This window comes from Pyrgilauda ruficollis, unplaced genomic scaffold (genome assembly GCF_017590135.1).
Source record: "Pyrgilauda ruficollis isolate IOZ18807 unplaced genomic scaffold, ASM1759013v1 scaffold16, whole genome shotgun sequence".
Lineage (NCBI taxonomy): Eukaryota > Metazoa > Chordata > Aves > Passeriformes > Passeridae > Pyrgilauda > Pyrgilauda ruficollis.
The window spans coordinates 2,107,121-2,118,439 of NW_024514764.1; the positions used below are offsets into that span (position 1 = coordinate 2,107,121).

Consider the following 11,319-nt stretch of genomic DNA (forward strand, 5'->3'; position numbering starts at 1 on the left):
CACACAGGCCTTTGCCTGATCTGCTGCAAAAAGAGGCAAGAGAAGCAGCATGTGCAGGTGTAGTGAGAGCAAAGGGGAGGGGAAACAAGGCAGAGGAAGGGAGGGAACAAGTACATCTCCAAAGGGACAGGGTGTGCTGGCAGGGTATTAATGCATCATTCACTCTCCTGCAACATTTGCACAAATCCACCAGGATTTTCAATACATACTCACCAGGAAGGAATAAGACAAGCTTAGGAGATAAAAAAGCAACTGGGACACAGAAATACAAACAGCCTTAGACCAGAAGAGCAGCCCCAGCTCTCCTTATTCCTGTTCTCTGTTTCACTCACAATCATTTGTTCCTCTTTTCCAGTTAAGATCAGGGCCTCAGCCTTGAGTGTCAGCAGTGTCCACTGAGTTACTCCAGAAACCTCCTGCCCTCACACTGGCATGGTGCCTGGAGCAGGCTCCAGGAGCTGGGTGACCATCCTCAGGGCCAAAGGGAGGGAGTCATTCACCTCCCTCTGAAACTGTGTGCTGGCCACAGGTGGGGTGAACACAAACTGAGCCACGCTGGGCATTTTCAGCAGGTTCATGAGCTCAGTTGCACGTATAAGGATCTCCTCAAGGTCTTCCTCGCAGTAAACAGAGGTGACAGCAGGGCTCTGCACAAATGTCCTCATCTTGGACAGAAACATGGACACTCTGCAGAAGAGAAGGACAGGGGTATCAGCTGGCAGGACCTTTTCACCCAGCCAGATCACTACTTAGAGTGAGTAAACTCCAACAGACTAGTGCAGGTGACAGAGCATTAGTCAGCAGATGAATCCCACTCCAAACTGTGCCCTTCCACAGCTCACCTCTGTCCTTTCTCAGTTGCCAGACTCAATTATTAATTAACACCAGCAAACCCACATTCAGACCCATGAGATCTGCACGTTTCAACGCTTTGCCGGTGCTCACCTGGGGATCAAGTCCTGGCTGCGTGCTGCCAGCTTGGTCAAGGTGGCCATGAGGACACTGATGGCACGGGGGGCACAGCTGGGGGTGCTGGCCTGTGGCCGGAGCTGGGTGATCTCAAAGAGCACAGCCTCGAGGGTCTCGAAGAACCGTGTGATCTGCTCCACTGTGCAGCGCTTGTCGTGGGACACCGACAGGAACTCGCCCACAGCCCACGCCTGGTGCCAGGCCAGAAGGGAGCACAGGGAAAGGGAACTGAATCATTTTTAGGGAACAGAAAATCAGGTGAGCTAATGCTAGGAGAGGGGAGCAGAGTGCAGCTGGAGCAGCCTGTGGCAGCAGCAGCCCTGCTCACCATGTGGGTGAAGATGGCCTCCTTGCTCTGGATGTTGCTGACTGCTCCTGAGAACTCCAAGATCTCCGTGGACAGTTCCACCACGAGCGCAGGGCGCAGCCCGCAGAGCATTGCCAGCTGTGGGCCCAGCACCCTGGAGCAGAGAGAAGGGCACAGCTCAGAGCAGGGCAAGGTGGTGATGCCCAAGGCCAGGAGGAGCTGGCAGCACCCAGCCACAGGCACAGGGCTGTATCATCAGGATGTTCCCAGCCAGGATGAAGGTGCAGGCCCCATTTTGCACCCTTCAAAGATATGTCACAGTGGAGACTGGGCCAAAACTGAAAAGGCTCCTGGGCTGCCAGCAGGAAGGGCTGGGAGCTGGGCTGTGCCTCCTGTCTCATCTCACCTGTACACATCCTCTTTAAACGCTGGGATCTCATAGAGCTGGTCACTCCTCTGCAGCAGCAGCACCACCAGCTGGTTTATCAGAGAGCCATCTGCAAACTGAAAGCCAGCCCTTGTTTCTGCAGTACCAGTGACATCCAGCAGCCAAACCCCAAAATAACCAGCCAGGTGAGACAGCTGGCAGAGAAACTGCCTGATCTAGGAGGGGAGCAGTGCACAAAGCAGGTATCAGGCACTCACTGTGCTCTCATCTCTCTCCTTTACAGCTGGCTGAGAGCATGAACCTGACACTGCTCCACAGAGCTTTTCTGTTTCTTTGGATCAAGTGGCCAGCTCAGTGCTGGTTCATGCCAGTACCAACACCACCCTCCTCTTGTGCACCCCTCTCTCAGAGCTGCAGCATCTTCCCAGTTTTGCTTCTACAACTGCTCTTCAAATAACAAGAGATCCCTGCAGCACAACTGGGAACTGAAATCCCCCAAAAGGACCTACCTCTGCCACCACCCTGAAAAAGAGCTCCAGTAAGACAGGGACAGTCTCTGCACACTGCACCACCCTTGGGCTGCCAGCCAGGGATGCCAGCAGCTGCCGAAGTGGAACCAGACTGTGGGCAAAAGAAGAGTTACTGTTGAAGGTTTGTTCCCAGTTGCCTTTCCCTATTCCCCAAAAGGCCTTTGAGCGCTGGCAAAGCTGACAGAGGGAAGAGAAATCCACCTCACGCCAGCTCAGAGCAGCTGTGCCTTTCCCAGTAATGCCAGTGCTGCCTCCCAGAGCTGGATGGCTGAACCACACTCCAGGGAGGCTCCTACCTGTCTGGAGCATCCTCGGGAGCAGACTTGGTGCGGAGGAGATACTGGAACATGCTCCTGTAGAGGGGATGGCGGAAGGCCTCCAGACACGTGGCTGGTTTCCCAGCTGGGTCAGCCCCAGCCTTCTCAGAGGCAGGAAGAGCTGCTGCCCTAGCAGGGAACACACAGAATGTGCTGCACTGTGAGAATGGGCCAGGGCAGAGATGGGATCCTGAACACTGAACAGCAATCCAGGTCTAATCCAGGCTCTCTGGAAGGCAGAGAGCCAACCTGATGAGCTCAGCCCCCCATATTCAGGCAACAGTTCCAGACTTGCTTCTGTGTTATGCCTGGGAAAGGGAAAAATGGCACTCTGTATCCCTCAAACATCCAAGCCCACCAACATCTGCCTCCAGGATGACTCTCTTTTCTAAGCACTCCAGAAAGAGCTGTAATGTCAGGAGGACAAGGAAGAGCAGAGAGCAGAGGTACAGCCAGTTCCAGTCCAGAAAGAGCTGTAATGTCAGGAGGACAAGGAAGAGCAGAGGTACAGCCAGTTCCAGTCCTACCCCATCTTCATGGAAACTCACAGCTCCTAAGATCTCAGGAAGAAAATTCTGTGTTCCTCCAGGAGAACAAAGCCAAAACCAGGGCTAAGAGCAGGAAAGGAAGAACAGGATTTCACTTCTGTATTGAGATGGTAGCTCATGCAAGCCTCAAACATGTGGCAATCATTTGGAGCTGGACAGGGAGAGGGGAATGGCAACAGCTCCCTAAGCTCCAAAGACAGTCCAGTACTGAAATGAGAGCTGGTCACCTTCTCTTCTCATGTACAACACATTACTAAGAAAACTGGGCTGACATCTGTGCAGCCTTGTGTTAACCTGACTGCAGTGATGTCTCTTGCTCTGTGCCAGCTGAGGCTCACAACTGTGCACTGGGCTTTGGTCAGTGTTAAGATGATGATTAACAAGTGAAAGGAAGGGAAGGTGCATTACCTCAGCTGGATGTCCAGAGCTGCTGTCAAACAGGGCAGGTCAAGCAGCAAATGGAAGATCTCAATGGCTGTGCCAGGATCCAGCAGAAATGGGAGAAGGTCCACAAACTCAGAGATCAGAGGTGGGCTGTTCCATGCCAGGAACTGCAAGGAACAAGCACAAACTGCTGCACTATCCCTGCTACTCCATCACACACCCAGACAACTCCACACTGTGACCAGATGGGATGGGGAAGGGAAAGTCACTTCTGAAAAGCAAGACCAGAGAAGTCTGAGGGTTTGGTCAAAACCCAGGAGCCTGTTAGAAGCTCAACACAGGCCTCTGGCAGCTGGTTCAGTGGCTGGCAAGCTGCAACTTACTAAACTTTTCCAGAAACCAAGTGCTGTGTCCTGTGTTCACTGTGCTCCCCAGCCCTCTACAGTCCTGCCAACCCAGACTCTTCTCTCCTGGCAGTGCTGAACACACCCAGAACCCTCCTCCCCTTCAAACCCACACTTGTTTTGTAACAGTCCTTCTTGCCTGTGCTCTCCCTAGCACTGCCATGAAGGCACATGGAGAGCTCTGGGGAGCAAAAATTAAGTTCTAGGGCACAGAAGGGGATGTGAAACAGTCTGTCCCCTCTGCTGCTCCAACATGTTGTACCTTGAAGAGATTTGGGAAGCTCTGCCTGAATATGCTGGAGGAGTCTGTGAAGAGCTGGCTGTTGTCTTTGCAGAACTGGACAAATTCAAAGGCCAGTGATGGGTTGTGGAAGAGTTGAGCTGGGATATCAGTGAAGAGGTGTTTGTAGATGGCATCTGAGTCCACAGCTGCCAGTTTGCCTGGGAGGACACAGCACCTTGCTGAGCAAAGCCCAGCCAGCAGCCCTGCCAGGGCTCCAGGGGCTAAGAGAGATCTGGGTTATGTTCCTCTAAAGAGTAGGGGACATCCCAGCTCCTGGGGTGGGATCATCCATACCAGAGCACAGTCAAGGTGGAATTACCAACTCTGGCAGGCAGCAAACTGCCAGGACAAAAGGCTGTGCTGGAATAGGCAAATCTGGATCGTGGAGGAGGGGGTGGGAGCTGAAGACTTACTGTGGTTCAGGAAGAACTGGGCAATGGGCAGCAGTGCCCTGGCATAAGCGGCATCCCCACAGATCCTGCTGTGCAGGATTTTCAGGAAGGAGACAGCACGGCACACGTAGGAGGAGTCCTGTTTGCAGATGATGTCCATGATTGTCACTGCCTCAATGAGACACTGCAGGAAAGCAGAGAGGAAGATTGGAATGGGGGAAACCACAACTCCCAGAGCTTGAGCCCCACCTCTGTGTACTTACAGCTTTTTGCAGGTCTCCATCATCTTTCTTCAGGGGTCCTGCCAGAGAAATGAGTCCAAGTTAAGCTTTGAGCCCCACAAGAATATGAGGCTGTCAGTTTGAACACTAACCCTGGCTTCAGGGCAGGCAGGAACACACACTGATCCTAAATTCAGGCCAACGAGAACCAAGTTTCACAGCCTCCCCTGCAAACCAAGGAGGCAGAACATGACTGCTGCCTCCAAATCCTTCCCAACACCCCAGCTCAGGGCTGACCAATGACTTGCCCCAGCAGCTGCAGCAGGCCCTATCCCTAGCAGCCTAACAGTGGATTCTGGGGAGTGAGATCCCAGCCCAAACATGCAGAAATATTCTGGAGAACACTCCCAAGAGGACTGCCAGGAGGGCTCATGGCAAGACTCACGGCGGTTGCTCTGCTCCACGAGGCGCTGGCAGTACTCGAAGGCTTTGTCCCGCAGGCGCTCCCTGGGCGGAAGCTGCCGGCCAGCCGTGGCTGGAGCAGGGACCACGGGTGTCACAGACCTGTCCCCTCCTGCTTTGTCACCTACACAGTGAACATCACACGTGTCAGCTCGTCACAGGCCATGGCACCCAGGCAGCAGCTCAGCAATAGAAAGGCAGCTGACTGTCCCCAGGTGCAGAGTGAAGAACAGGAAGCTGAAGGAGATGAGAATGTTACAAGAATATTAAGGAGATGCTGTCTCTCATCACCCAGGCTTTCTTTCCCAGGAATCCATGGGGCTTTGTTTGAAAACAGGAGACTCATCCAACAAGTAATTTCCCAAGGAAGGATCAAAAAGTATCAGTCAGGAGGTTTAGTGATATTCCTTCCCAAACTTTCCCTGCTCCTAGTCCAAGATCTCTGAACTCTTGCCCATATTCCTTCCACTTAGAATGAGAAGATGGAAGGGACTTAAAGCTCATCCAATTCCAAAGCCCCTGCTATGGGCAGGGACACCTTCCACTACCCCAAGTTGCTTCAAGCCTTGTCCAATCCAGCCTTGAGCACTTCCAGGGATAGGGCAGCCAACGCTTCTCTGGGCACCCCGTGTCAGGACCTCCCCACCCTCACAGGGAATAATTTCTTCCTAATATCTAATCAGTTTGAAAGAGAGGAGATTGCTGGGTTGCTGGTGCAGCCACCTCATATGACATCTGAGAGCACACAGCCCTCCTGGAGCTGCAGACCACAGTGGCCTGCAGATCTTCAACCCCTACCTGGATTAAGGGTGTCCAGCTCCTTGCCCCCATAGCACAGCAGCCAGTTTCTCAGCATGGAGAAAGTCTGCACGTTGAGCCACTGGTCCTGTGTGTAGTGCTGAGCCACTGAGAGCACTGTGAAGAAGTCTGTGGCAACAGCACCATCCACCTCTGTGATAGGAGCAGGCTGAGAGAGAAGATGCAGCAGGTCAGAGCCCCAGGAAAAGGCTAAGTGAGAGGGCAGGGAAAACCCCAGTGAGCCCATGGAGACAAGCAGCCCCTGTTTGGGGTCCTGCAGGAGGGCAGGTAGGCAGAGAGAGAAAAGCCAGCTGTGCTGGATCCTTCTCCCCAGCTGAAACACTCAGCTTTGCTACTTTGACACTGGTCTCATTTGCAATCACCTTCAACTCCAAAGTGCACGGTCACTAGAAGACTCTTCTCTAAAAACTGCTTCAAGGATCAAAGCTCTGGGTCTACAGTTGAACTCCTAAATCTCAGAGCTGTAAATCCCCCTTACTTCGCTTTCCTATGTGTCTCAACCACATATCCCACAAAAAATTCTGATGAACAGCAGCTTTTCTAGGCTACTGTTTTCCAAAAGAAGGTGATTCTGGGAACCCAAACCAGCAGGTAACAGACTAACAAATGCTCTTGTGAGGCCACCATGGCAACTCAGCACTCACCTGTTTGGTTCTGGGACTGGAGAAGAAGCCTCCAGAAGGCTGAGCCATTCCTTGCTGAATGCTTGCATACCTCAGCCAGTCAGCCAGCTTTTTACTGACAACATTGGTCTGTTCTGTACAAGGGAAGTGACAAGGTCATTGCTAGACTGGGCAGAGAAGCAGCCTCTGCAGCATGTCCCTGTTAACCCTCAATTGCTGTGCTTTTTCTCCAGCCTGGATCACTCTCTGACCCAGCAATCCATAAAGAAACTGGTACCCAAGGTGGATGTTCTATACACTCCTCATACCACCTCAGCCAGGGAGTGAGTGCTGGAGCCAAGAACTCTGCTACCAGAGCACCCAAGAGATACTTGTTCCTTTGTTTCCATCCACAGCTGCTGTTAGGAGGAATGTACAAAAACACTGTCACATTATTCAGGCAGTGTCTGGCTTCAGCTCTGCAGCCAAAGGCACAACTCCCTCACTGGGAACTCACAGAAGCTGGGGCAGGTGATCCTTCTGCTCTGCCAGCCCCTGCACCCAGCCCAACATTCTCCCCAAAGCTTCTATGGCACACTGCACAAAGTACACAAACCTCACAGGAAACTCCCAGAAACTCTTGCTCACAACTCCCCAGCATTTTAAGCCTGGAATGCTCTCCTAGGTTAACCCACCACTACCCACCCAGTGCTGCCTCTCTGATGAAGAGCACCTCCAGTTGCTCCTGCTGCTCTCTTGACCACATACACAGGCACATCTCTGTTTCTCTTTCTTGGCTTGATGCTCTTCAGGATAGCTACAGTTTCACACTCCTGCTCCATCTGGAGACCTCAGCTGGAGCACATGCTCCTGTTATACAAATCCATGGCCAGGATTTGACTGAAGGCCCCCAGTTCTGTGTGGTGGAATACATCTCACCCAGTAAGTTCCCTTTCCTCGTAGCAGGGATGTCACTTTGGACAGCAGTTTCCAACTGAGAGCCTCCTGATCACTACCCAGACCACAGCCAGGTGGCAATCTCAGCCCTTCCTACAGATTTACCTTCTGTTAGAGATTCTGGGGAAAGGCTGATGGCATTTGCCAGGACAGGAAGAAGGAACCGAGCACTCTGACCCTCGGGCAGTCTTCTTTCAAGGGCCTGCACAACACACTGCCCCACAGCTGCCACCTCACCCTTATTTCCCTGAAAAATAAAGCAGAGGTAAAGATAAATAATCTACCATTAGTAGAGACCAATCTCCTCCAGCAGGCATCAATACCAAAGTCAAACACAAAAAGAACTCACAGCACAGGGGATTTTACCAAATTTACAGACATTTTCTGCAATTTGAATTCACAGATCCCAAACTGTGGGGCTGCTTAGGTGTGTTTTTACACTGTGGAACTGCAGGACAGTCTCCAGGCCGGATATGGGAGAGAGGAGCTTTGTGAGGCAGCACAGAAGTAACACATTGCTGGTTTCTGTTTAATTTCCTTTAGTTAAGTAGACTCAGATGAATGTCAGAAACATTGGAGACATTTCTAAGCACACAGTAAAACTCAGAATGAGAAGTTTCACAAAAACATTTTACCTTTAACAGGCACAATACAAGTAAAAGAAGGAGAGGAAAGAGAGAAGTCTGTAGCTTGTTCCCCAGGCAGCACCCAAAACAAGGAGATCCTCATGTTTGCTTCCCTCCATGCAGAATCTGGACCTTTGAAGTGTCATTTGCATTTACAGTTTTACATGTTTTGCAGGTTCTGTGTAAGTTTTTTTATATATGAACATGAAAGACAATATCATAAGAAGAATAAGAAGAGTATCTAAAATCTTTTGCTTTCCTGCCCAGGTTCAAGCAGCCCTGATTTGAAATCAATTCCAGCAGCCAGCTCTAAAGGGTTCTTTTTTGCTTCCTGGACCTCAGTGTCTAAATATTACAATTTTAAGCATTTTTTGTTGTTAAGTGCTATACACAAAAATTTGCCTTTTTTTTTTTTTTTTTCCCATGCAGAGCAGAATAAGGAGATCCATTAAATAAACATTGAAATACCTCTGCTTTATCCTACATACTTGCAATTGATTGTCACTCTCCTTGAGCTCAGGGAGGAGCTCAGGAGCAGGGAACAATCAAAAAGCAAATCCATATTGACAAGGGAAGATCTCTGCCTTGACAGGTCATTTACCTGAGCCAGAAGGACGGAGGATACCAGGCTCAAGAGCTTTGTATTTTGAATCTCATCACAGGAGAGGATAAGATCGTTGCAAGGTGACATCTCTCTCAGGATGGCAGCACATAACACCTGAATCTGCTCAGGACTTTTGGGTGAGCACAGCACTGTCTGCAACAGCTCCACAAACTTGCCATCGAGCCTGCAAGAGTCACAGTACACATCACTGCAAGGCAAGAAAAGATCCAGATGTTTATTTCCTGCATATTTTTGGCTTTGGGATGATCCCCCTTGACAGTGACTCAGTGCCATCATCACCTTCGTTTCTGAGTGCACTTCGGCAGAGGGCTCAGCGACACCAACTCTTGTTAATCTTGCTGCAAAAGCAGATGGGCACTTCTGCTCAGCAAGGGGGTGAAAAGCAAAGAGGGGCTTTGCGTTCAAACTGAACTGAGGGTTTTCAAGGCAGCGTGTTATTTTAAAGCCCTAACCCCACGCCCTTCCTCTCGTTTTGGTTAGGAAGGTAACGCTTTGCATCTTCCAACACCCGGCACGCACAGGGGCACTCACCTGCGGGGGTACTTGGTGGCGGCCACCGTGAGGTGCAGCCTCTGCAGCCCATCCACGGCCTCGGGGCTCGCCTCGGGGCCCTGCAGCAGGGCGGACACGCGGCCGGCGAATCTCCGCAGCTCCTCCTCCTGGATCTCCCTGCCGGGGCAGTCGGGGCTGTCAGGAGCCCGGGCCCCCGCGCCGGGCCCTCTGGGGAAGCTCCGGCCTGCAGGCTCGGTACACACCGCCCTGCCCGCCGCCCGGCTCCCCGCTCAGCCCCGGGCCCCTGCCAGCACCACCGCCCGGCCCGAGGGGTCCGTGGCGCTGTCCCTGTCCCCCTGTCCCACCTCGCCTGCCTGAGGAAGCTCTCGGCAGCCGCCGTGAACATCCCGGCCCCGCCGCCGCCCGGGCCCGCCACGGTACGCGGCCAAAGCCGCCCCCCATGGGCGGGCGGTACGCCGCGCCGGCTCCGGAGGGACGCGGCGGTTGCTGCACGAAGGTTCCGCCCGGCGGGAAGGGCTCGCAGAGGCGCGGGGTGACCAAAATCCTCGCTGGTGGCTGCAAAAGGACTGTCCGAGCTGCTGCTGTTATTGTCCCCCATCTCAGGAGCCTGAGGACAAGCTCACCCTGCCCTCGGCACTCAGACCTATGGAGAACATCATTACACGGCAGAGATGAGAGCTGGGGCTTCTGCAGGAGTGATGGTAAAACACAATAAATGCATCAGCCTTTCCTGCAATCTGTTCATAAAACAGAGCTTTCCAAAACAGGCACGAGGTGTTAAACCAGCTGCTCAGGTCTGCAGCACTCCCAGAAGTTAAAAATCCATCAGGACCTTCTCTCCTGACTGCTAACACAGCTGGAGCTCTCAGCACCAGGCTGAGCATTGCCCTGCAAGGAGGAGATGCCAGGGGATGGGATTTGGCACTTTGCCTTTGGTAATTCCCTCCCTGTGCTCTCCTGGCATTAAAGTTCATTAGCACCATGCCTGGGCAATCAGCCAGCAGAGCAGCAGCACGTGGGGAGCCAAAGACAGGATAATTTTAAAAGACATCCCCCAGAAAGGGGTCTGCATCAATGCATTTGCTCACTATGTACTATTATTAATTTTTTAATTAGTCAATTAAAAAAAAAAACAAACCCTCCCTGTAGTAACTGAAGGGAGATGACAAGAAAGAGAGAAACTTTTTACAAGGGCATGGAGTGACAAGACAAGGGGGAATGGCTTTGGATTGAGAGGGCAGAGTTATATGGGATATTGGGGAGAAAATTCTTCCCTGTGAGGGTGGGGAGGCCCTGGCACAGGTTGTCCAGAGAAGCTGTGGCTGCCCCTGGACCCCTGGAAGTGTCCAAGACAGGCTGGACAGAGCTTGGAGCAAGCTGGGATAGTGGAAGGTGTCCCTGTTCATGGCAAGGATTGGAATGAGGGGATTTTTAATGTTCTTTCCAACCCAAACCATTCCGTGGTTCTATGAATACAGCAACTTTATGTCAATTGAGGCCCTAAAAGATATTACTGTTTAATTCTGGAGATAAGAATGTTTAGTCAAAATAAACCCAGAACTTAAATTGTAGCTGCATTAGGAAGAAAAAGGAGAAAAAGGAATCTAACTACAAGACAGATAAAGTATTGTTTTCTGATCTCACAGGCTTAAATGAAAACAATTATTATAAATTACAGGGGAACACACTAGAATAGTTTAACTATCAAAATAACAATGCCTCACTTCATGACAAAACAAAAGCTGGAGCTGGAGGAATCCTTTATAAGCCCCAGGGGAAGCATCACAGATCTCACCCACACAAGTCCATATGTTCACTCTGCTGCGAGTCTGCAGCTGCCCAAATAACTGACAAGGGATCAGGAGTGGGGTGTCTGAACTCCCAACAGTGCAAGGTGTGCAGACACACACTTCCTTCCTACAGGAAATAAAAGGAAAAAAATATTAAACACAGGGTCCCCTCACTGCTGCAG

General features: G+C 51.6%; 1 protein-coding gene across 2 annotated transcripts; it reads right to left on the minus strand.

Annotated features, from left to right (window-relative positions):
• Positions 1 to 171: 171 nt before the first annotated feature.
• Positions 172 to 9,820, minus strand: AP5Z1 (adaptor related protein complex 5 subunit zeta 1). 2 transcript variants are annotated; one of them, XM_041462221.1, is made up of 17 exons: positions 9,692 to 9,819; positions 9,366 to 9,503; positions 8,811 to 8,997; positions 7,689 to 7,830; positions 6,669 to 6,781; positions 6,004 to 6,172; positions 5,189 to 5,329; positions 4,786 to 4,823; positions 4,544 to 4,706; positions 4,110 to 4,288; positions 3,468 to 3,610; positions 2,491 to 2,640; positions 2,174 to 2,285; positions 1,683 to 1,780; positions 1,298 to 1,430; positions 946 to 1,160; positions 172 to 687 (listed from the first exon to the last, which is right to left on the minus strand). In XM_041462221.1, the coding sequence occupies exons 1-17, from the start codon at positions 9,730 to 9,732 to the stop codon at positions 423 to 425; spliced, it is 2,427 nt and encodes an 808-aa protein (XP_041318155.1). In that variant the 5' UTR covers positions 9,733 to 9,819; the 3' UTR covers positions 172 to 422. The 2 variants fall into 2 exon arrangements, 1 of the variants encoding a protein (XP_041318155.1); XR_005954685.1 differs by having other exon boundaries at positions 547 to 687; positions 946 to 1,197; positions 9,692 to 9,820.
• Positions 9,821 to 11,319: the final 1,499 nt, after the last annotated feature.